Raw genomic sequence first — 25,207 nt, 5'->3', positions numbered from 1 at the left:
CCAGCCCAACGGCCAGCTCCCAGGAGGATGACCAGAGCCGCCAGCACCCCAGCAGCCCTCTCCCAAACATTGCCCCCCCAAAACAACCACCCCCTTGACTTCTCACACCATAGAATAGTAAATCAGAGGTCGGCAAACTGAATATTTTAGACTGTGAGCCACCCCATCTCTGTCCCAACTAACTCGGACACTGTCCTATGAAAGTGACCACAGTGCATACGGGACCAAGCCAGACTGTGTTCCATAAACTATTGATAGGTACTGATGTCCAAGTTTCTCGTTTTCACCTGCCACAAAATACCATTGTTTTGATTTCTTCTAGACGTTAAAAAATATACAAGCCATCTTAGCACATGAGCCTTTCAAAAACAGGCAAGGGGGAGGGGATTTATTATAAGGAATTGGCTCGTTCTTATGGAGGCTTATGGAGGCTGATTAAGTCCCAAGGTCTGTAGGGTGAGAGGGCAGACTGGAGATGAGTGGGGCTCCATGCTCAATGTGGAGTCTGCTTGGGATTCTCTCCCTTTCCCGCTCCTTCCCCCTCTGCCCCTCCCCCCCATGCTCACTGTCTCTCAAGTAAGTAAAATCTTAAAACAAAACAAAAACAGACTCCTTTGGCAAGATTTCTCTGGTGCTTATGGTTCAGTTCGATCTTAACCATCCATGACCTATACGGGCAGTCATGAGACCCTTTAAGAATGTAACAACCAGTACTTATTTGATCCTTATCAAAACTATGCAGGTCAGCCTTCTGGGCTAAAGGTGAACATTTTTTCTGCTTCTATCCCTCAATGTTTCCCCCCTTGACCAATGTTTGGTCCTTGAATCTTGAAGGGCAAAGGGCACGTAGTCTGTAACTGCTTGAAGCCAGCAGGGGTCCCAGACATGTCCTAACCTGTGGACTGAAACCGATCACTATCTATCCGTGCAAGCAGTTATTATGGGAGGCCATTGCTGCAGGGTCCAGAGGAGACATCGAGGTGAATTTGTTTTGAACAGTAAGGATCATCCGTCAGCTGGGCCGAGAAGTCAGAAACTGCTTGCATGCGTCTCAGCAATAGGAGAGAACAAAGCAAAAGAGACAACATATTAAGATTACGACTGTAATAGGGACGCCTGGCTGGCCGAGTCGGAAGAGCATGCAACGCTTGACCGTGGGGTCATTAGTTCCACTGCGTTCCATTAGGTACCAGCCGTCTGATGCTGGGTCGCCTTACCAGGCCAGTAGCAAGCCAAATGGTTTGCAAGCTGGTAGAAATAATGGTATGGTCACAGGCTTCTGGGGGGAGTACTCTTTGGTGAGTACTATCGGGCCATGAATCAAGGGTATGGTTTTACAGGGCCACTTTTTAAATTTGTGGGTGACGTCGTGTTGGGTTGGGTTCAAGGTGGCCTCCGTATGCTCGGCTGACGCCTCTACTTGTTTTGTTTGTTTTGTTTAAAGATTTTGCTTATTTATTTGTCAGAGAGAGAGAGCAAGAGAGCACAAGCAGGGAGAACAGCAGGCAGAGGCAGAAGCAGGCTCCCCGCTTAGCAAGGAGCCCGATGTGGGACTCAGTCCCAGGACCCTGGGATCATGACCCTAGCCAAAGGCTTAACCGACTGAGGCACACAGGCCCCCCTGATGTCTAGCCATAACCATGTCCTAATCACGAGGAATCACTGTCAAATGCAAGATGACATGTCCCAGGAGCTAAGGGCATCCCTAAGTGGGTTCCCCAATCCAATTATAAAGAAGGCGGGGCCAATCCTTTAGCTTCTGTAAGTTCATAGTTAACCCCATGGTGTTGGGTACACTCTTTCAAGAAGTGTTTTGTTATCTCAGCCACATGGAATTGATCAAGGTGACAACCGAATTACACAATTATACTGTTTAAATAATCGTAAGCCCATGGCGTGCCTTTCATTACCCCCACAGGAATAGTCTGTATTTGAGCTCTGATGGCGATCTCTCTGAAGCCTCCCTCAGGCTGTCCAGCTTAAGCAAACAACACGCATTTCAAGACGATTAGTCAAAACTTGAATCTAACATCCATAAAGTTGTGCTATTGAAGCATAATTTTTCTCTCTAAATGCACCCTTGTTTCCAGAGATCGCCAAATCAAGACTAGTCCATTTGAAAAAACATGTCCACCCAGGGGTGCCTGGGTGGCTCAGTGGGTTAAAGCCTCTGCCTTCGGCTCAGGTCATGATCCCAGGGTTCTGGGATTGAGCCCCACATCGGGCTCTCTGCTCAGCGGGGAGCCTGCTTCCCTCTCTCTTGCTCTGCCTGCCTCTCTGCCTACTTGTGATCTCTCTCTCTCTCTCTGTAAAATAAATAAATAAAATCTTTAAAAAATAAAAATTAAAAAAATAAAATCTTAAAAAAAAAAAAAAAGATCTGATAGGAGAGTTCCTGATAATGCAGTTGACATGGAAACCTGGTTGTATCTGTGACATACATTTCAAGAATTCAAGTAATGACCTTATATCAGGACATATTAAAACTTCAGGAATTTCATGTATTTTCTGGAATAGTTCTATTACTTACCCATTCAGTACAACCTAAGGCTTATCGTTATCTGTTGGACATGCATTCCAAGTAACTTAAGTTGGGGGGTGCCTGGGTGGCTCAGTCAGTTAAGCATCTGAGTCTTGGTTTTTGGCTGAGGTCTTTTTTTTTTTTTTAAGATTTTATTTATTTGACAGAGAGAGAGTAGGCAGAGAAACAGGCAGAGAGAGAGGAGGAAGCAGGCCTCCTGCTGAGCAGAGAGCCCATTGCGGGGCTTGATTCCAGGGGCTTGATCCCAGGATCCTGGGATCATGACCTGAGCCGAAGACAGAGGCTTTAACCCACTGAGCCACCCAGGCGCCCCTTTGGCTGAGGTCTTAATCTCATGGCTCCTGACATCACGCTCTGTGTCTGGGCTCTGTGCTCAGCGGGAGTCTGCTTGGATATTCTCTCACTCTGTCCCTTTCTCTCTCTCTCTGGAATAAATACTTTTTCTTTTCTTTTTTTTTTTAAGATTTTATCTATTTATTTGACAGACAGAGATCACAAGTAGGCAGAGAGGCAGGCAGAGAGAGAGAGGGAAGCAGGCTTCCTGCCGAGCAGAGAGCCCTATGCGGGGCTCGATCCCAGGACCCTGGGATCATGACCTGAGCCGAAGGCAGAGGCTTTAACCCACTGAGCCACCCAGGTACCCCTGGAATAAATACTTTTTCAAAACAAAAAAAACCAAACCCAAGTAACTTAACATACCAAAGAAACAAGACTGATTAGTCAAAAGGCATTCATTTAGAATTTAAATCTGGGGAATTTTGTGAAACATCTCAGAAGGTTTTAAAGCACATGCCCAAACAGGATTACAGATTGTTATAAAACTATATTTCACCAAGGTGGCAATAAAGGGTCCTATTGGAAGTTACACAGTGGTGAGCAAAACTCGGCTCCTCGGCTCCTTTAATATTGAGAAGTTTTAACTTTAAGTAATCAAAGCCCTGATATTATCAAGACAAAACATGGAAGCTTAGCTTCTAAGCTTTGGTTTTCTGGGAAGATAAAGAAAAGAAAAAACTTTGTTTACATTTTCTTACCAAGAGGAGAATGACAGTCCTAGAAAACTCTGTGAGAGAAAGAAAAGCAGAATTTCAGTCTTAAACCAGTGCACTTTTAAAATCCTATTCATTTTTGGTGGCTCAGTGGGTTAAAGCCTCTGCCTTTGGCTCAGGTCATGATCTCAGAGTCCTGGGATCAAGCCCTGCATCGGGCTCTCTGCTCGGCAGGGAGCCTGCTTCCTACTCTCTCTGCCTGCCTCTCTGCCTCCTTGTGATCTCTGTTTGTCAAATAAATAAATAAAATCTTTAAAAAAAAAAACACAAAATCCTATTCATTTTTATCTTAGTCAGTCCTGACCACACATAAAATTCTTGTGCAAAGATTTCCCTTTACAAACCTTCTATAACTTTTTTCTTTTCTTTTTTCTTTTTTTTTCTTTTTTTTTTCCCTAGAGTCATGTGCTCTACCGACTGAGCCAGCCAGGCACCCTTGTAACTTTCGTTTTCATTCATATTTTGTCCTAAGCCCTTTCTATCCAAACAACCAGTCTATTTTAGGACACAACTACTTTTCTTTTTCCCTCTACAAAATGTATTCCCATGCCTTACATCTTTCTTATTAAAAACACATCGTTTCTTGCATACGGAGTTCTTCCCTTATTTCCAGGAGTCTTTTTAAAATTAAATTAAATTAATTTATTTGTCAGAGAGAGAGAGAGAGAGAGAGAGACAGCACAAGCAGGGGGAGTGAGAGAGGAAGAAGCAGGGGCCATGCTGAGCAAAGAGCCGGATGTGGGGCTCGATCCTAGGACCCTGGGATCATGACCCGAGCTGAAGGCAGATGCTTAACTGACTGAGCCACCCAGATGTCCCTTCATGAGTCTTAATTACATTACATTAATTATTTTTACAGAATCTCTACACCAAATGTGGGGCTTGAACTCGCAACCCTGACATCAAGAATCGCACATTCTTCCAACTAAACCTGACAAGGCCCCTGGAATGAAAGGTTTTATATTTAGGGGCACGTGGGTGGCTCAGTAGATTAAGCTTGCAGCTCCTGATTTCAGCTCAGGTCATGGTCTCAGGGTGGTGAGATGAGGTTCCGCTCTGGGCTCAGAGCCTGCTTTAGATTCTCTCCTCTCTCTCCCTCTGCCTCTCCCCAACCTCTCTCCCTCTCTTAAAATAAAAAAATAAAAAATTAATAATAACAATAAGGTTTTTATATTTAATGCTGAAACTCTACAGATATGTTTAATTAAGCTAACAACTTAAATTAGTTTAAATGCCAAATATGTTGCACCTGGGTCCACCAAAAGTCAACCAATTTGCCCCCGCATTGGTCAGTTTTAGATGGGGCACCTGGGGGGAAATTTGAGGTGGGCGATGAAGTCCAGGGAGGGGCGGTCTTCGCCCTGTCATAGCGAGGGTAGGAGAAGCAGAGGCCAATGGCCTGAGGCACTGAGGATGGCATAGAGCCAGTTATGAAAGCCGAGCCCATGGTGGTGCAGAGACAGGAATGGGGGTGCTGGAGCGGAATAGGTAGGTGCTCCCCGCAAAGCTGGAGCTGGATAAAAGCCCAGAAGGCAGAGAAAGACGACTCCTAACCTAAAGCTCATCCGCTTGGACAGACCAACAGACACACGTTTTCTTTCCAGCAACAAAAAGTGAAAATAGGTTGCAACCGGCCCGAGAAGGCAGGGACTCTCCCCGAAACAAAAGGTGTCTGGGCAGCTGCTGAAGAATATTCCTTAAAGCCCTGTGCTGACTCACCAGACGATTGCCTCCCATTCTCCTGTCCCTTAACCCAGGAACGAATGACGGGGAAACCCCACTCACAAGGAGAGGCAGGCAGGACCCATCCAGCCCTCTTTGTCCCAGATCCGACACACAAAAGAAGAAGCAAACAAGGAGGAGAGGTGGGGGGCGGGGTGCAGAAAACCGAGGGAGGCATGGACAGCACCGGGGGAGGGGGAGGGTTGGGGAGTGGGGGGGGGTGTTGGGGGGGAGCGCGGGGTTGCAGGGAACAGGACAGAACACAGGGGATGGCAGATGAACAGCTAAAGGGCCCGAGACAGCGGATTGAGGAGTGGAGAGTGAGGAGAGGGGTGTCGTCAAGGAGTGTGGACAGATCAGGTGTTTGGGCACAGCGACATAAAGGCCAGACCATAAGGGATTTCGGTCCATTTTTCTGCTCAGACGTTCCCATCTTCTAGCTTCTATCGAGGCCAACAGAGTTACAAAAGAAGCAGAAGGGAAGGAAACACACGAGGTGTCCTTTTTAGGCCTTTTCCTGTTAGATCAGAGAGGAGAACAAAGGGGGACAGTGACTAAGCAAGTCTCCAGCCGGAGGAAGGCGAGAGTGGGAGACTAACCGAGGAAGGGGGGCGCTCCAGAAAGATGTGCCCGGTGAACTGGGGAGACTCCGGGCCCCTGGGTCTTGACCTAGTTGACCCCAAAGGAATCCCCACCGAAGGTTTTTTGGGCTTGTCACCAGAAGGAATTCAAGGGCAGAAGTGCAGCACAGTGGGGAAGGGTATTAAAGCAAAAAGAACACTCTTGAGATCTGAGAGCACGTGCGCTCAAGAGAATCGCGTAACCACCCCCCCCCCGGGGGGTGGGTTTTGTGCCTTTTTTTTTTTTAATTTCTTGCAAAGATTTTATTTATTTATTTGAGAGAGAAAGAGAAAGAGGGAGACAGCGCAAGGGGTGGGGGGAGGAGTGGTGGAAGGAGACTCAGACTCCCCGCTGAGCAGGGAGCCTGATGCAGGACTCGATCCCAGGACCCTGGGAACATGACCCGAGCTGAAGGCAGACACTCGACGGACTGAACCACCCAGGGGCCCCACTAGAAGTATTTTCAATCCGGGAGCAGGATGGAGAATGCCAACTAGCCCATGCGTAAGGAAAAATGAAAGTCATGAAAAAAACCAAAAAGATGGAACTTAGACAACTTTCTCCCGAGCTTTCTCCACGATCCAGCCCCAAGGGAGCAGTCCCCTGTTTGGTGAATGCCCCACCTGGGTAATAGCTCCGATCGGTCCCTTTCGGGAAGCACACATCAGACGTATCTTGGCTTTTTGCTCATGGAGGGATCACACACGGTTATTTGGAAGGAAACCTTATATGGGAGTCTTAGGATCGCCAGCCGTCCTGATGACATGTATGGCTATCTCACACCCAAGAAGAATACAGGTATTAAAAGAGCAGGTAAGAGGCATCTGGGTGGCTCAGTCATTAGGCGTCTGCCTTGGGCTCAGGTCAAGATCCCAGGGTCCTGGGATCGAGCCCCACATCTGGCTAGCTGCTGGGCAGGGGGGCCTGCTTCTCCCTCTCCCACTCCCCCTGCTTGTGTTGACTCTCTCACTGTGTTTCTCTCTGTCAAATAAATAAAATCTTTAAGAAATGTTGGAGGACCTCCTTGGCTCAGTCGGTAGAGCATCTGACTCTTGATCCCAGAGTTCTGAGTTCAAGCCCCACCTTGTGTATGGAGCCTACTTTAAAAAAGAGAGAGAGAGAGAGAGAGAATGTTTCCACCGGCATTTATTTAATCTTTACCAAAACTATGCAGGCTCTGCATCAGGCTTTGGGGCTAGAGATCAACATTTTGGGGCACCTGGCTGGCTAGGTCTGTAGAGTACCTGACTCTTGCATCCGAGGTTATGAGTTGAAGCCCTACAGTGGGCACAGAGCTTGTAGAGGCTGCCTTTAGGCAAATAATAATAGTAATAATAATAAATATAAATAAATAAATAATAAAATAAATAATAAAAAATATCTTTAGGTTCTCACTGCCCAGTGGGCTACTTAGAACCAGGCGCACTTACCAGAAAAGGGAGAATACGCCCTCATCTTCTCCCTTTATTTTTTTTCTTAATTTTTAAATTAATTAATTAAACTTAATTTTTAACTTAATTAATTAATTAAACTTAATTTTTCTTAATTTTTAAAGATTTTACTTATTTGACAAGGGGAGAGAGAGAGAGCACAAGTAGGGAGAAGATCAGAGGGAGAGGGGGAAGCAGGTTCCCCACTGAGCAGAGCCGGATGCGGGGCTCGATCCCAGGACCCTGGGATCATGACCTGAGCTGAAGGCAGAGGTTTTAACCCACTGAGCCACCCAGGCGCCCCTCATTTTCCCCCTTTAAAAAACGGCCCCCACCCACTGCCTCCTTGCAGGCAGCCTCTCCTCCGCCGTCCTGCCCGCTCCTTCCTTGCGGTGTGTTCGGTAAACATCTGTCTCCTTTATTCTGTCTTGGGGAATTCTTTCACTGTCCACGCCACCGGCTTCCACCTGATCATTGCCCCCTATTTGGGGACCCCCATCCAATCGAGACACCCTATTTAGACACCACAGAGCTTATTAAAAAAAATAAAAAATAAAAATAAAACAATGGCTCATAGGCTTAAAAAAATAAGTGAACATTTTCCTGCTTCTGTCCCTCATTAGAATAACCGATACCATCCTGTGAGGGCAAAACCACTAGACTATCATCAGTGACTGTAACAAGTTGTGGGGGGAGGGGGGTTTTGAGATGTTCTGATCTTCTCCATCTTTGATAGTCAAGATAATTTATAGGGATACTATCTAATTACATCTCGGATTTTTTTTAAGGTTTTATTTATTTATTTGAAAGAGACCGAGTGGTGGGGAGCAACAGAAGGAGAGGGAGAAGCAGACTCCCTACTGAACAGGGGATGCGGGACTCAATCCCAGAACTCTGGGATCATGACCTGAGCCGAAGGCAGATGCTTAACTGACTGAGCCACCCAGGCGCCCTTACAGCTTGTATATAATGTTGGAGGCACTTAGAATTGCTTTGGGAATTTTTTTTTTTCCTATTCTCTAGTTCAGTATATTAGATATATTAGAATCACCTGCTGAAGATATATTAGAATCACCTGCAGGCTTTGTTAGACTGAAAATGCATTTTCTCCTAATCACCCACTCAGAGTTCCTTCCTCATCAGTCTGAGGTCCTGCGGAGAATCTGCATTTCCAAAAAGTTCCCGGAAGAGTACTGATGCCATGAGCACCGCACTTTGAGAACCACTGCTCCTATAGAAACATTCTAAGGTAGCAAACATACAGGAGTCTTCTGGACAAAACAATACATAGGAATTTTGTGGAGGGGCTCCTGCCCCGCTCAGCTAGTACAGCACATGACTCTTGATGTCAGGGTCGAGAGTTTGAGCCTCAGGTTGGCTACAGAGATTACTAAATAAAATTAAAACAAAAAAAAAAAAGAGGGGCACCTGGGTGGCTCAGTGGGTTAAAGCCTCTGCCTTCGGCTCAGGTCATGATCTCAGGGTCCTGGGATCGAGCCCCACATCGGGCTCTCTGCTCAGCGGAGAGCCTGCTTCCCCCTCTCTCTCTCTGCCTGCCTCTCTGCCTACTTGTGATCTCTCTCTCTGTCAAATAAATAAATAAAATCTTTGTAAAAAAATGTTAAAAAAAGAATTTTGTAGAACATTACACATTTGTGTTTTTTTTTTTTGTCTCAACTTGCAAGATGATCTCTTGGGTCAGAAAGTTTGGAGCCTTACAGTTTCAGAGTGGCAACTTAGCGTGCTTGCTTCGGCAGCACATACACTAAAAAAAAAGAGTGGCAACTTAGCAAGCCCATCTCTTCCTAAAAGAGGAAAAATTTATTGCAGGAGAAACCCTTTTGGCCAGTAAGGAGGATTGTCTGTGAGTCTCCAGAAACAGCTATAATTTCAATTATTTATTTATCTATTTATCTATTTATTATCTATTTATCTATTATTTATCTAAGCTATAATTTCAGTTATTTATTTATCTATTTAAAAATATTTTATTTATTTATTTGACAGACAGAGATCACAAGTAGGCAGAGAGGCAGGCAGAGAGGAGGAAGCAGGCTCTCTGCTCAGCAGGGAGCCTGATGCCGGGCTCGATCCCAGGACCTTGAGATCATGACCTGAGCTGAAGGCAGAGGCTTAATCCACTGTGCCACCCAGGCGCCCCGCCTCTTTACATCTTGTCAAAGTTCAAAAGATTATAAAGTAACATAGAGGCAGGAAGGAATCGAGGAACGTGGGGAGTAGGAGCGCTGATCATAGGTATCTTGAGGACAAGACAGTTTTCCTTGAGGCGACTTGTTCGCAAAGCAGGTGCATAGTGTAGGCTTGATGAGCTATAAATCAGGCTTTTGGTTTCAAGAACATTTACACATCATCACGCTGACTTAGAAAGAAATCTTGAAGTAGGGGAGCTCCTGGGTGGCTCAGTTGGTTAAGCATCTGTCTTTGGTTCAGGTCTTGATTATGGGGTTCTGGGATCGAGCCCCACATCGGGCTCCCTGCTCAGCAGGGAGTTTTCTTCTCCCTCTCCCACTCCCCCTGCTTGTACTCCTTCTCTCTTGCTGTGTCTCTCTCTGTCAAATAAATAAATAAAATCTTAAAAAAAAAAAAAAGTGGCTTCCCTTTTATTTCAGGCCTTTAGAGTTTTTTCTTCTCATTGGATCTCAATTAATATGACCGGAAGTCAATCAGTTATTCACTAATCAATTGCTCACAAGGGTGAAGATTTTGGCTGTTGAAGATTGTATCCCCAGTGCCTAGCACAGTGTCTAGCGGGCAGTAAATGCTTGACAGCTACATATGTTGATGAATGAGTGAATGAATTCTTTAATAGGGCAAGGAGCATACTTATTCCTTTTTCAATTTATTTGGTTTTTATTTTTTGGAGCATGTTTATTCTAGGCTGTGCCTTGAGCTGGGCAATGGTTGGACACAGTGCTGAGTGAGACCGCCCCAGTCCTGCCCTCATGGTACTCACAGTCTGGTGGGGAAGGCAGACCCATGCTCAGACAATGGTGACCTTGAGGAGGCAGAGGAAGACTAAGGGGGCATCCGGGAGGGCTTCCTGGAGGGGACAACTGAACTGAACACTGAAGGTTGAGTAAGAAATGAACCAAGTGAAGGGAATTGTTTTGTGTGGAAATTCTGAGAGTTTTGTCCTCCCTCCTTCCTCCTATTTGCCCAACAAACTGTGACAAAGCCCCTCTGGGTTCCAGCATCCCCCTTGACCTGAGGGATCACTATAAGGGATAGATCTGTCACTCCCGCACTGGCTGCCAGCCCAGGGAGGGAGGGGTCATGGCTGCCGTGGTCACTGCTATGTCCCCAGCACTGCCTAGCACAGCAGCAGGGTATCGGGGAATGTTTGCTGAATGAGTATTCGAGTTTTATCTGGGTGTTGAAGTGTGTGAAAGAATTGTGTCTTATATGAAGGGGGTCAAAGTTCAAATTCCTCAACCCTGTTTCCCGCCCCAAGAAACAGCATAACCGTGGTTAAAGCATCGGAATCCAGCTGCCCAAACTGCAGCCTTTTGACAGCATCTGTGCCTCATTGTTCTCATCTGTGAAATGGTACCTCCCATAGGGGAGATATTCACAGGAAGGGCTTAGAACTGCCTGGAATGCAGTCAATGCTCATTGCATTCAGCTGCCCTCCCCCCTTTTCCCCAATCCTGTCTTCATCTTTGCTGTTTCAGCCAGAATCTTCTCCTGTCCCCAATTTTCATCTCCAGCCATTTGAATCACCCGTATTCGCCCTTCCCTGTGACATTTCGTGCCTCGGAGCCTCCATACATGCTGTTCCCTGGGCACCCTCCTCGCCGCGTCTGAACGCGTCCTCTTGGAGAACTACTCAGCCACCAGGGCTCAGCCTTTGTATCACCCCTCCAGATCTCCAGGTTTCAGAAGCCAGTTTCTGCCGCTCTCGGTTCAAAGTCTCCTTTACTGTCCCCCACCTTTCGACCCCTCTCGACTGTCCAAGTTCTGGAGGGGTGGCGGGTGCTAGTGAAGCAGCCTTTTCATTGGTTCTCTTGGTGCTCTGTCGCCCCCTTGTGCCCAGTCGTAGCCCTGCAGGGAAGAAGCGCTGACGATTCTCTCCATGTGCCCCCCAGAGTCACCCCCAGAATCACTCTGAGCCTTTCTCTCCCTGCTCTGGAGACCGCCGTGCGTGGACTCCATCCATGGGGCTCCCTTGCCCTTCGCGTTCTGGTTGGACTCTGCCCACAGAAGCACTGATGGGAAATCGGAATGTAGGAGGAGAGGAGTGGGAGTATTTATTTACGCCCCCCTCCCCGCATCCCTGCTGTTCTGGCGGTAGCTTTGTTCTCTTCCTAGAGCTACAGGTTCTATGGGCTCCTCTCCAAATTCCAGCTTCCTGCCCTAAGCGTGGTAATGGCTTGGCTCTACCCGTGGCCGGTCCCTCGGTGATGCCTCCTCCTGTGTGGGTTCCTTCTGCCAGCCCACCCCTCTGAAATATCCGTTTATTAAGTGCTCCCACTTAAGCTCTGGATGGCTACCTATTCCTACCAGGATTGGATCCTCAGAAAACCTAGGGTAAGCCCAAGAGAGAAGAGGATCCTCCCCTCCTAGTGGACCCTTGGAATTTTTTCTTAAGAGGAGCTTGGAACGACCAAGGTTCTGACAGGAGGGCTCTGTGGGACTTGTCTTGAGGCTGATAGGATGTGTCTGGGGTTATATATGGGGAGGGGCCACAACCTCCGGGATACCTCCCTTAGTGCTCTTCCTGTCTCCTTGAGGGAATATGAAAGGAAAATGCCTTCATTCCCGTGTGCATTGCAGGTCTCTTGGGTGCTTAGTTAACTCCCTAATTTTCTGTGTCTCTCAAGAGCCCTGAGAAGTAAGTAATAGGGCTCAGAGAGGTGAAGTCACTTGTCCAAGGGCACACAGCAAAAGTTCTAGAACAGGCAGCACTAATGTCTGGTGTAAAAAGAAAGAGTTTCCGCCGGGGGTGAAATAGACTGTGAGTATTGCCTGGAAAGGACCAAAGAACAAGGTTCTTAGGTGCTAGAAATGTTCTGTCTTGATTTGAGCGCTTAGGCACACAAGTGTATCTGTCACAATTCATTGTCTTGTTCCTTAAGATCTGGGCTTTTTAATTTTTATTAAAAATGAAGAACGAGGGATGCCTGGGTGGGTCAGTTGGTTAAGCGTCTGACTTCGGCTCAGGTCATGATCTCCGGGTCCTGGGATCGAGTCCTGCTCCTGCTCCCAGCTCAGCAGGGAGTCTGCTTGTCCCTCTCCCTCTGCCCCTCCTCTGGCTCATGGTCTCTCTGTGTCTCAAATAAATAAATAAGATCTTAACAACAACAACAACAAGAATGGAAGAAAAAAGAATTTGCGATCAGGAGCACCTGGGTAGCTCAGTCGGTTAAGAATCCCTCTCTTGATTTCAGTCAGGTCATGATCTCAGGGCGGTGAGATCAAGCCCCATCTTGGGTTCCAAGTTCAGTGTAGCGTCTACTTGAGATTCTCTCTCTCCCTCTCCTTCTGCACCTCCCCCCCCCGCTACTCCCTGGCTCGCGTGTGCTCTCTCCTTCTCTAAAAAAAAAAAAGAATTTGTGAACCCAATAGCTGTCATTTCTGAGTGCTGCATGATGCCAGGTCTGTCCGAAGTGCTCTGACCGAGAATGAATTCTCACGACCAGTTTATGAAGGATGGGACGATCATAATAAAAATCAGCAAATACTGTTTTACCCTTATGTATTCACTCCCTGAGAACCTGTGTCTTGCATATCTATCCCGTGCTTAGCCGGGTTCCGCCAGATGCAGACATGACTCCTCCCCGCTCTAGTGGAAGGGGACAGATAATTTAAAAAGTTCTGTGGGGAAAAGTAAAGAAAACAGGGAGAAATGGAAGCACTGGGGGAGCATGTTTTACAGACTTGATAGAATTGACACTAAGATGACATTCCCATGACAAAGAGACTGTGAGTGACCACTTTGACAGACGGGAAACTGAGGCACAGAGGACCATTAGGCTAAGGTCTGGTTGGCCAAGAGGCAGGACTCCTTACAGAGGTGGCCCTGACTCCAGCAGTGAGGACAGACTCGTTTTCACTCTTCCTGGGGAAGGGAGGCACGCAATCATCAGAGAGTTAAGGACTTGGGCCTCAGAGGGGAGGAAATGGCTCAGCTCAAGGAGGGTCAGAGGCAGAGGGCTGGGTCAGGCAGGAGGTGTAGGGCTGGACCGAGGGGAAGCAAAGGGGTTAAGGAGAAGGGGGCCTCCAGGCTGGGGCCTTGCAGGGGCTGGGGAGGGGGGTTGCTGAGGCAGCAGGTGAGGTTTCTCCCCCTCCCACCCCCACCCCGGGGCTGGAAGCCTGGTGGAGTGGGGTGAAAGCCTAAAGGGGTTAAGGGGCGGTGACAAGGGAGGGGTTAACGGGGGCGGGGCTGTCGGGGGGCGGGGCTTCGGCCGGCGGCTCCGGCCCGGGGCCGACAGGAGTCGCCGCGGGGTCCCTGCGCCGCGGTCGAGCCCAGACGTCGCCGCAGTCGGGAGAGACGCCGCCCGCCCCGTCCAGCCGCCGCGCGCAGGTAGGCGCCTCTCCTTCCCCTGCCCGCGCCGGGCGTCCGGCCGCCGCGGGGCCCCTCCTCGGCGCGCCCCTCGGGGACTCTGCGCCCCTGCGTCGGGGCCTCGGTCTCCCGCGCCGCGCGGCTCGTCTCCGCCCCTCTCCCGCGCTCCCGCCGTCTCCGCGCGGGTCCGTCTCCCTCTCTCCGCCCGTCTCGGATGGGTCTCTGTCTGCGGTCCTCTCTCCCTCTTGGGTGTGTCTCTCCTTCTGCATCTCTGGGTGTCTCTGTGTCTTTTCCTTTCTCTCTGCTTCTCCGTCTGTCTCTGGCTCTGTCTCTCTCTCCGTCTCTGTATCCCTTCTCCCTGCCTCCCCTTGCCTCTACCCTTCAGTCTCTCCAACTCTCAGTCCCCGTGGATTTCTCTGCCTCCCAACTCCGTGGTTCTCCCCTGCCTCTGTGCATCTCTTTGCCCTTTCCCTTCCTGTGTCTCTGTCTCTCTCCTGTGTCTCTGTCTCTCTCCTGTGTCTCTCTTTTTGCTTCCTGAGACCCCACCGTCATCTCATTCCAAATGCTAGTGCATCCCAGAGCTTTCCCCTGGGCTGAGGAGCTGCTTGAGAGTGGGGTGGGGGTGGGGTGTAGGGTTGCCGCTTGGGGCAGGTGGACTCTGAGGGACACTGTGACCCCAGCGCCCCCTTTAGAGAGTCCCCCCACTGCTCCTGAGGTCGCACCCACCCCACCCTCCGATTTCAGGAATTCCTGGCTGGGGGGTGGACTTCCTCCCCCACTTCCTCCCTTCCAGGATTTGGCTAGGTCACCATTAACTCCTTCCTGCCTCCACCTCACTCCCCCCACCCCCTGCTTGCACAGAACATCCCACCACCCCCAACAAGGCTAAAGGACAGCTCTGGAATTTCTGTGAGCCATTGTTGGTGGTGGGATGTGTTGTGTTAACTCAGGCAGGATGTGCGCTGGGGTACTTACTGAGACTGATGGAGCTGATAGGGGCCACCCCCTAGCGCCCCCAAGCCTGGGCCACGCCACCAGCTCCCCTCCTCCCGAACTCACCGGGAGGGTACCTCCCAAGCTCGCTCTCTGTAGATGAACTCAGCTTCAGGTTTGGGGTGAGGATGGGGAGATTTCCTTTTCTGAGGGGGTCCCAGTAGGAGGAAATAAGAGAGATGATAGGTGGCTCCCCGGCTCTGGGAATCATAATCAAGAACCCTTGAGCATGAAGTCTTTGAATGGAAGGACTCAGGATGGGAGAATGATCAGAGGGAGGCCTGGGGCCCCACAATCTTCAGATCACAAGTCCTCAGGATATATGAATCCTTCAATCCCAAAAGATTAGTGTTGGAATCTTGGGTGGCTTTCAGGGTTCCAAGCAGAGAGAGCTCAAAGGGCTTACAGAGCCATGGAGGTCAGGCACCCATTTTACAGATGGGAAAACTGAGGCCGGGGAGCCGAAGTCCCCACAACGAGTCCATGCTAGGCTGGGGGCTGGGACTCCGGTTCCACTGAAGCCCAAATCCAGAGAGCTGGCTTCTTTTGCTGCCACTAAGTCGGATTAATTTGGGAAAAGAGGTCTTCACAGTGAGGAGGGAAGAATGCCAGGGTGAGCATGAATGGTTGGAATCCAGAGGGGAGCATTTGAGAAGCAGAGAAGAGAAAATATTTCCAAAGCCATGGTGCTGGGGAGGGGAGAGGGGACAAGAGTCGGTTTGGGTGGGAGGGGTGGAGTTTCAGAGAAGGAGGGAAGAAGGGAAGGGAAATGGGGGGGGGCAGGGATTAACTCCGGCCTGCTTCTGTCTCCTGACCCTCCCCATGAAGCCCACTGTTCCCTCGGGACAGGGCCTATAATTTGGTTTGTGTCTAGACAAATAATAACTCAGCTGGTGTGAGCGAGCTGCAAGGATGAGAGAAGGCCGGTAGGGCTCGGGATGGAGGCACTGGGGGCTCCTAGCAGTCCCCCCAGGGCAGGGAGAATTTAGGAGCTAGGTGGCGGTGACAACCAACTGGCTCCCCCCGCCCAATCTCCCGTGAATCCCCTGTATTTTAGAATTCTGCGCCACCTTAGACCTTCAGGCTGCTGGGTCGTTAACAAGCAGAATAGATAAGGAGGGAAAGAGGAAGTGGGGTTTCAAGATATATAGAGTGTGTTCCCATTTCTGTAAAAAAAAAAAAAAAAAAAAAAAGGAAGGGAAATACGTATTCGTGTTTGCTGGGCCAAGATAATAATCACTGAGAGTTTAATAATAGATGATGAAAGTCGTAGAAATGTTTAAAAAAAAAAATCAGAGAGCGTTCTAACAATAGAACTTTAGGATCTTGGAATGTGAGACTCCTGGAATATTAGAAACTTAAAGGGTAAGGACATGGAAAGCCGCTAGGATAATAATAATAGAATGGAAGAAAGGTAAAGCTCTAGAAGGTTACAATAATAGAACGGTAAACTGTGAACTGGACTAACAATAGATCCGGAGGATTTTCTGAGTGCTGGAATGGATGATGTCGGAGGGGTAGAGTAGGAGGACCCCAGTGTCCCCTCTGGGTGGTGTGGGAGCGGCAGGGGGAGGGTGTTGGAGATGGGGACTACTTTGGTAGAAATGGGGAAACTGAGGCCCAGCAAGGTGGTCACGGTGGCCTCACTGCCCCCTGGTTTCCGGCGGCCGCCAGGGCACCAGGTGGGGAGCGAGACGCGGTGATCACATTTCGTCCCCTAATGAGCAGACCGGAGCTGGCCCGTCCCCCGGGGCTGCCAAGGGGGTGGCGGGAAGCAGAGCAGGCAGAGGAGGGAAGGGGGCCAAAGAGGCAGTCCGGTGGCTTCTAGGACAAGGCTGGTGAGTGGAACCTGACGTTGGCCAGGGATGTGGGGGGGTGGCGCGGCATCACCTCTCCCTCTTGTCCTCTCAGCCCTCCAGAGTCCTTTAGCCTTACCGGATTTGGGGTGGCTGGTGGGGCCCAGAGTCGTATCTGGCTTGAGCAGCCAAGAGATGAAGCCGGGGCTGGGGTCTGACCAGTCCTTCCCGTCCCCTCACTATCACTCCACACTTGGGCTTATCTCTCCTCCCTTCCCTGGGAGGGGCTAGCAGAGACCAGAGAGGGGGGGCCTGGGGGCTAGGGGGAGCTTCTTGTTAAAGATTTGGGGGTTGAATCTCCAATAAACCTCAAGTAAGGGAGGAAACATAGATCCCAGCTAAAGAGGAGCTTCCCCCCCACCCCCGCCCTGTCCCAGGCTGGGCAAGGGAAGTCAGGTGTTGGGGGTGCACAAAGACACTGTGGTCGTTGCTTTTTGGTGGGGAGAAAGTCCTTCCTTGTACCTTTCAGCAGATTCTCAAAGGGGGCACAGGGAGTGAGGCGAGAAAACATTTGGGGAAAGGGGAACCTCTTGGGTCAAGAAGGACAGGAGATCTGCCGGACGCTGACACGTCACGTGACTCAGACACCAGTCTTGCTGCTCTGGGCTTCAGTTTCCCCACACGTACAAGGAAAGGGTCAGAAACAGCCTTACACTCCCAGTTGGAGCATATAGATCTATAGCACTGTGAAATGCTTTGAGTCTCGGTTCTGGTTCTGTGATTTTGATGGTTTGATGGTGGGCAGATCTTAGGTGGCGAAAAGAGAGGGCTGAGTGCCCCTCCCCCATGCCCAGAAGCCCCAGGAAGCAGGTGGGTTGAGGAGGAAGGGGGAGGAGGGGGAGGTGAGCCCCCAACTGGTTCCCCCTCGAGGAAATTAGCCATGAGAAGTGTATTTCCTCTGGCGTCTGGAAAGAAGTCTCACGCTTGCTGTGCTGTCCCCGCTCCAGGCTCAGCCGAACCCAGGAGGGTCTGGCCAGCGCAGGGCAAAGGGAACTCCCAGCCTTGGTTCCTTTCTTGTCTCAGCTCTCCTGTGCCTGTGGAATAATAGTAATTGTTCAAATGCTGCACATTTTGTAGATGATATGCCGACCTACCAAGGATTTTCTTGTCTGTGATGTGATAGTATAAAGGTTTTGCCCTCTCCCCCTATACAGACAGGGAAACTGAGACTCTGGAAAGCATGAAGTTTCTCGATGTTACAAGAAAAGGGAGAGACGGAAGGCGAGAGAGGAGGGTTTTTTGAGTGGACTTGGTCTGGGTGGAGAATATTCGAAGGGAGGAGCGGGACTGTCCTGTTCCAGCCCTGGGAGCTTGTGCTGTCTCCACCCTTTGTCCACAGGATCCAGGAACCACTGTCTGCGAGTCTGGGGGTGGGGGCAGTCTGGGGGTGGGGGCAGCCGCCGCTGCGGCTGGACTGCTAAGGACCCCACAGGGGGTAGGGTTTACTAAGCGGGACTCAGCCCTGACCTTTCAAAGTCAATTATGTAGCGGATAGATCCTGCCCTTTTCATTTTATTTCCCTTCCAACCTCTTTCCCTGGGACCCTGCAGGGACTTCTTTGAACTTGCAGCTGCCTCAGAGGGAGAGGGAGCTCGCTCTGCAGGATGGGCTGACCAATGCCTGTTCCTTCGACCCACGGTCATTTACTGAGTGTCTACTATATGCTTGGCCTCTTCTGGGTGCTGGGAGACAGCAGTCAACACAAGGTTACTGCCCTCCCAGAATGTCCATTTCAGACAGACAGACAGATGGGAACAAGATACAAGGTGATGTGAGGCGACAGCCCTGGGGGTGGGTGGGCGGGACTCTGGGGGACGGGGAGGGCCTCCCTTGTGGGAGTGAAGGAGGCCAGGGATCAGGGTCCTAAGAAGATCTGAGAAAGAGCAAAGGTTTTGAGGCTGAAAAGAAGGTCATGGGTCTTGAGCCTGCTGAAGTGGGAGAGGAGAGATGGGGGGAAAAGTGAGGCAGTGCCTTGTTCCCTGGGGCAAGGAGTTTGGATATCCTCAGCAGTCTACTGGGTAGGCACTTGGGGATTTCAGAATTTCAATTTCCAGCAGAGAGGTAATGAGAGCTCATTTTCATGTTAACAAGACATTGGCAGCTGCCCTGTGGGAAGTGGGTTGAAGGAAGCCAGAATGGCAGCCAGGAAAACCAGTGAGGAGCTACTGCACAGGTCCCAGCAAGCAGCGATGGTGGTGCAGAGCAGACAGTGGCAGGAGGTTCTGAGAGATATGCATGGATTCAGGGTTTATTGTGGAGGTAGAGCCAAGAGGACTTTCCCATGGAAAGATGCTTTGGCATCTGGGAGGTTTCCAAGAACCCAGTGTATGATGTTGGGCTCATCCCTTCACCTCTCTGGGCCTTGGTTTCCTGATAAATCCAGTTGACTCAACCAGTGGTTTTCTAAGTGTGTCCTGGGGGCTTCTTCAGAGGTGGCCTCCCCTGTCCCCTACTTGATTTCATTGAGAACATAGAGCAGCTTCTTTTTTCCACTGTCTTGGGTGGCTTTCCAGTTTAAGATCTTGTTTAAAAAGATAGTTATAATAATAATAAAACCTTTCACATCTTAAAAAACTAACCCCATGCAAAGCCCTGGATAGAGTGACTTACAAAGGTGCCTCTGACTCAGGACTTTGCTCCCCTACCCTCTGGGCTGACAATGGTCAGGATCTTGGTCCATGACTGTCCTTTGCCCTATGTTTGCAGGTCTTCCCAAGGGGGTGACAGGCCCAGGGTTCTCACTCAGGAAAGCTGGCTGGGGACAGAGACAATGAGGGAAGCAGACCCTGAGGGAGGGACGTTGGCCCTGCTGCCAGGACTCCCCTTGCTGCTAGAATGTGATCACTTCCAGTAGCCCCTCCTTTCTTCCTCCCCCTCCCGCAAAGCAGCCATGGTTCCCAGCCCTCACTGCCCAGCCCAGGGCCCTTTCTGTTCAGTCATTCTTGGGTGGAAACATGCCCAGGCTGGAGAAAAGGGGTGAGAGCCGGTATTATCCCTCCGTCATCATCAGGACCTTGGACAGGTCTCTGAAGGGCTCTGTGCCTCAGTTTGCCAATTGGGAATGGTAGGTGGTCCACGTGGTCCACGCAACAGTGTGTGCGTTGAAGAGATCTTGAAAATGTAATGTATTAATGCCCATAAAAGTGCTTAGAACAGGGTCTGCGATGTAGTAGGGCTCAATAAGCTTTAGCTGTTATTATCTGTCTCTATCATTGTCAAGGCTGGGGTGTCCTGGGTTAGCAGCAGAAGACTGATTCCAGCCCTGGTTCCGTCATGACCTTGCTGTGCATCCTTGACGGGAGTGAGCAGTCTTTCTGGGCTTCACGTCCGTTTGGGAAATGACAGGGTTAGCATTTGCCAAAGCGTGATACAATACTTGTGCGTTTTACACAGTTTCTGGAGGGAAGTTATAAAATCTGAGTGGGGTTATTAATGTCTATCAGGGAAAATAGATCCGGACCCCCAAATCTGCATTTACAGAGATCTGTTGCTTAGAATGAAGCTCAATTAGATATTGCTAGGATGCCCGCTCTCAGCAGCCCATGGGTTATGGTGAGGGGTGGGGGGAGAAGGGGGTTCCATGACTCCCCTCACCGCAGACCTCTCTCCCCACAGGCACCATACAGTCAGCTTTGAACTGTGAGCTCCCACCACGACCAAGCCAAGCCAGAGCCCCTCCCCTGCCCCCTTCAAATTCCTCACTCCATCCGTAATCCTCCTCCATAATAGCCTTTACTCACCTCCTTCCTGTTTCTTAAACACCCTTCCCACATTTCCCAGACCGAGGGCACCTACTTTTCCATAATCTTGTTTATTTCCTTATTTCTTACTGGGGTCCTAGGGAGCACCAGCACCCGACTAACCCTGCCTGGTGTTTTCAACCCTCCCTAACTGTAATCTGCCCTATCTCAACACTGTCGCACATATTTCACACCTCTTCTAGAACATTCCATCCCCCCATCCTTTCAACATGGCCACACGGACTTTCTATATCCTGAACTAATATCTCCCTCTTACCACTGCCCCCTGAGGCCTCCATCTCTCCCATAAACACCCCCTCGGCCAATTCTTGGGCTACCCCTCAACTCTCTCATTTCCACTCTGATTGGGTCTATAAACACCCCCTTGACAAAGCTCTTTTTTTTTAATCCCCCCCCACCCCAAGCCTCCCTCTGATCATAATTCTATTCTTCCCCCTACTTTTCCCTCTCAAGCTCTCCCCTTCCCTGCCCAGGCCCGTCCACGATTCACGGTCACCCTCATCTCTCCCCCGTGGACTGCCACCCACCATGTTCCCCTGAGCCTCCAAGGAGGGGGCTCAGGGGGCCCGATGGCCTCCCGCCCCCCGTGGCCCCACAGCCCCCGTGGGCCGGGGGAAGAGCCTCGGGAGCCCCAGCGCCGAGGATGGGCAACCGCACGTGGGACGGCTGCCACGTGGACTCGCGCGTGGACCACCTCTTCCCGCCGTCCCTCTACATCTTCGTCATCGGCGTGGGGCTGCCCACCAACTGCCTGGCCCTGTGGGCGGCCTACCGCCAGGTCCGGCAACGCAACGAGCTGGGTGTGTACCTGATGAACCTCAGCATCGCCGACCTGCTGTACATCTGCACGCTGCCGCTGTGGGTTGACTACTTCCTGCACCACGACAACTGGATCCACGGCCCCGGCTCCTGCAAGCTCTTCGGCTTCATCTTCTACACCAACATCTACATCAGCATCGCCTTCCTGTGCTGCATCTCGGTGGACCGCTACCTGGCGGTGGCCCATCCACTGCGCTTCGCGCGCCTGCGCCGGGTCAAGACAGCCGTGGCCGTGAGCTCCGTGGTCTGGGCCACGGAGCTGGGGGCCAACTCAGCGCCCCTGTTCCACGACGAGCTCTTCCGCGACCGCTACAACCACACCTTCTGCTTTGAGAAGTTCCCCATGGAGGGCTGGGTGGCCTGGATGAACCTCTACCGGGTCTTCGTGGGCTTCCTCTTCCCTTGGGCCCTCATGCTGCTGTCCTACCGCGGCATCCTGCGGGCCGTGCGGGGCAGCGTGTCCACCGAGCGCCAGGAGAAGGCCAAGATCAAGCGGCTGGCCCTGAGCCTCATTGCCATCGTGCTGGTCTGCTTCGCGCCCTACCACGTGCTCCTGCTCTCCCGCAGCGCCGTCTACCTGGGCCGCCCGTGGGACTGTGGCTTCGAGGAGCGTGTCTTCTCGGCCTACCACAGCTCGCTGGCTTTCACCAGCCTCAACTGCGTGGCTGACCCCATCCTCTACTGCCTCGTCAATGAGGGGGCCCGCAGCGACGTGGCCAAGGCCTTGCACAACCTGCTCCGCTTCCTGGCCAGTGACAAGCCCCAGGAGATGGCCAATGCCTCGCTCACCCTGGAGACCCCACTCACTTCCAAGAGGAACAGCATGGCCAAGGCCTTGGCAGCTGGCTGGGCGGCGGCTCCGCCCTCCCAGGGGGACCAGGTGCAGCTGAAGATGCTGCCACCCGCCCAGTGAACCCCCCACTCGTGCAGAAACCCTTCACTCCTCCAGTCTTAGCTCCCTTCCCTTTGGGTCCGCTGTATGCAAATTGTATGTAAATGAGGCTCTGCTCATATTCATAAGAGTAGAAGAAAACAGGAAAACAGTGAGATTGGTGGGTCACTGGTCAATCATCAGCCTCCACCATGACCCCCTAACAACTCAGTTGAACAATTCGGGGGCACTGTGGTGGGTGAGGCTAGTGACACAGTGGTGACAAATGACAATCCTGGCCCTCCGTCACGTGCTCCCACTCCCATGGGGGAGACAGACCTGCCCCCAGAAAGGGATGACCCAGAGGGGGTGAGGCTCAGGCAGGGGCACCCAGAGGGCCTCTGACCCAATCTGAGGGTCAGGGAGGGCTTCCTGGAGGAGGAGACAAGTAAATTAAGTCAAACATTTGGTTTCCAGAAGGTAACGACAAAAAGACTGGGGGGAAAAAAGGATGATTTCCAATAAGGAGGTAAAATTTGGGGACTGAAGGAGAAGATGGGAGAAAAAATTCACCGAGGGGTAGCATGGTCATTTTTGCCCTTGGGAAGCCCCTGGTCTTCTAAGGAAGTGAGAGCATGAAGGGCACGTGTGAGTTTCTGGACAAACAGCATTCTCCAAGTCAGGACCGGGGAGGAGGGAGACTCAGAACCCAAGCGAAGGACAATCGGGGCAGACTAGCTGGAGAGCTGACTAGGCAGGCCGGGGAGGGGGCTCAGGACAGGAGAAGGGTATTTATTCATTCATTCAACAGAAATTTATTTATTCATTCATTCAACAGCTGGCTGGGGCTGGGGAACGCGAGGGTGACCAAGACAGCCTAGGCCCCCACCCTCATGGGGCTCACGGTAAACAAGTAAATAAAAATAAATATAATGTTTGGAATTGATTAGTGTGCTGGGGGGAAAATAAAGTCGATGGGGGCGGGGGGAGCCAGTGGCATGGAGTCGGGTCTAGAGGAGGTGGTCAGGGGAGGGCTCACTGGAAGGTGACAGTTGGAACAAAGAGCAGGTGCTGGTGGGCCCTGGGGCTGTCAGGGAGCAGAGGGAACAGTAAGTGCAAAGCCTCTGGAGGGAGAGAGTGCCTGAGTTTTGAAGGGTAGCAAGTGGAGCAGGGCAGCTGGAGCAGAGGGAGGCGGGGTGTGTGTGTGTGTGTGTGTGTGTGTGTGTGTGTGTGAAAGGAATGGTTGATGATTGATGGGACTGGCAAGGGACCAGCCGATCTTTTCGGATCTTTTGATCGGGGCTTTGTAGGTCCTGGTGAGGACTTTGCCTTTTACTCTGAAATAAAGGAGAGCCACAAGAGGGCTCTTCCAGGAGGAGGGATGGGATTTGACTTAAATGTTAACAGGATCCCGCTGGCTGCTGAGTGGGAAACAGAATATGGGAAGGGAGCTGCCAGGAGGCCAGCGACGACAGGTGACTGCAGTCATCCAGGAGGCAGCTGAGCAGGGTGGTGATGGGGTGAGCAAGGAACAGTGGTCAGCTCTGGGATTTGTTTTGGAGGCATACTTCAAAATGATGGAAGAAGCACAGGGCCTTTGGGGATTATGTAACACAAGCCCCTTGCCCATCTTGAGAAAAAGGGCGACCAGGGGACCTGAACTGGAAGGACCTCTCGGAATGATCCCGGGCCCTATTCCAGGGCGGTCACCGGAGAGGCCAAATGACTAGGCCAGGGTCACACAGCTGGTGAGTCAGCGCTGGGGTTATCCTGGGCTCCCTCTCCCCTCTCCATCTCTGCCTCTGTTCCCATGCCCCAGGGTGGCCGAGGCTGCCCGCCTTGGCTGATGGGGTCACCCTCCCTCTCCTGGCCCTCAGGGATCACCAGGAATGGGCATCCTTCCATAACCAGGCTGGAGAGCAGGAGCAAGCACCCAGCTCTGGATAGGCCTTGCCCTTTCTGCTAGGTCACCTCCCTCCCTTCCTCCCAATGGATGTATAATAGGCTCCAAGCTCCTGATGAGATGTGAAGATCCTCCTACACATACACACCCCCCCTTGTCCCAGAAGTTCTCAGAAGAGGTTCCTGGAAACCCTTCTCAGAGAAAGGAAGAGGAGGGAGGAGGGGAATGAGAAAAAAAAAAAAAAAACTTAATGAGGAAAATGGTTTTACAGGAAGGGAGGGGGGATCACTGAGATGCAGGAAGTTGGGGCTTTGGTACTGGGTGCGGAGAGAAAAGAGGGAAGCCTGGGATCTATGGAGCCTAGTAATTTTCCCACCCTAAAGCCATAAAGTTACTGGGATGGAGATGTAAGGGGCCAGAACCTTTTGGAACACAGTGCCCTCGGAGAATCGGATGAAAGCCCGCACTCCACTCCTCCATGAAATGCTCATTCCCATTCATTCAATAAATATTTATTGAGCATCTACTGTGTGCCAGGCACTTTTCTAGGAGCTGAGGAAACAGCAATGAAATGAACAGGAAAAAAGTCACGTACAGTTTGGAAGTTTCCTAAATCCATCCCGGGAACCTCACCCTCCGAGTAGGCCCCTAGGCCCCCTGAGGACCACCCCCACGAATCAGGAGACGACTTGATTGGGACTCAAGAAATCCCAGCCTTGGTTCCATCCTGATTATGCCTGGAACTTTGGGTAAATCCTTTTCTTCCCCTGGCCTCAGTTGGCCCGTCTGTAAAATGGGAAGGGGGGGGTATCCCAAGGAGATAATGGACCTTGAATAGACCCCAAGCTCTATCACACCTTCAGTCCAGAAGGGATCTTGGGAAGTGTTGTGGTTAGTTTTTTTTGTTTATTTTTGTTTTTTGTTTTTTTTAAAAAGGTTTTATTTATTTGTTAGAGAGGGAGTGGGGGCGGAGGGAGGGGCAGAAGAAGAATCCCAAACAGACTCCGGGCTGAGTGCGGAACCTGACCTGCCAGGCTCGATCTCACGACCCTGAGATCATGACCCGAGCTCAAATCAAGAGTCGGACTCTTAACTGACAGAGCCATCCAGGCGCCCC

At 51.0% G+C, this 25,207-nt stretch overlaps 1 protein-coding gene across 1 annotated transcript; it reads left to right on the top strand.

Annotated features, from left to right (window-relative positions):
* The first annotated feature begins 21,014 nt into the window (after positions 1-21,014).
* On the top strand, positions 21,015-24,608 carry GPR4 (G protein-coupled receptor 4). Its single transcript, XM_080828741.1, has one exon. The coding sequence runs from the start codon at positions 21,141-21,143 to the stop codon at positions 22,227-22,229; it is 1,089 nt and encodes a 362-aa protein (XP_080684867.1). The 5' UTR covers positions 21,015-21,140; the 3' UTR covers positions 22,230-24,608.
* Positions 24,609-25,207: the final 599 nt, after the last annotated feature.

The sequence above is a fragment of the Martes martes genome (genome assembly GCF_963455335.1).
Source record: "Martes martes genome assembly, chromosome: 17".
NCBI lineage: Eukaryota > Metazoa > Chordata > Mammalia > Carnivora > Mustelidae > Martes > Martes martes.
Note: the sequence above shows the minus strand (reverse complement) of the source record. Positions and strands in the feature narration are given on the sequence as shown.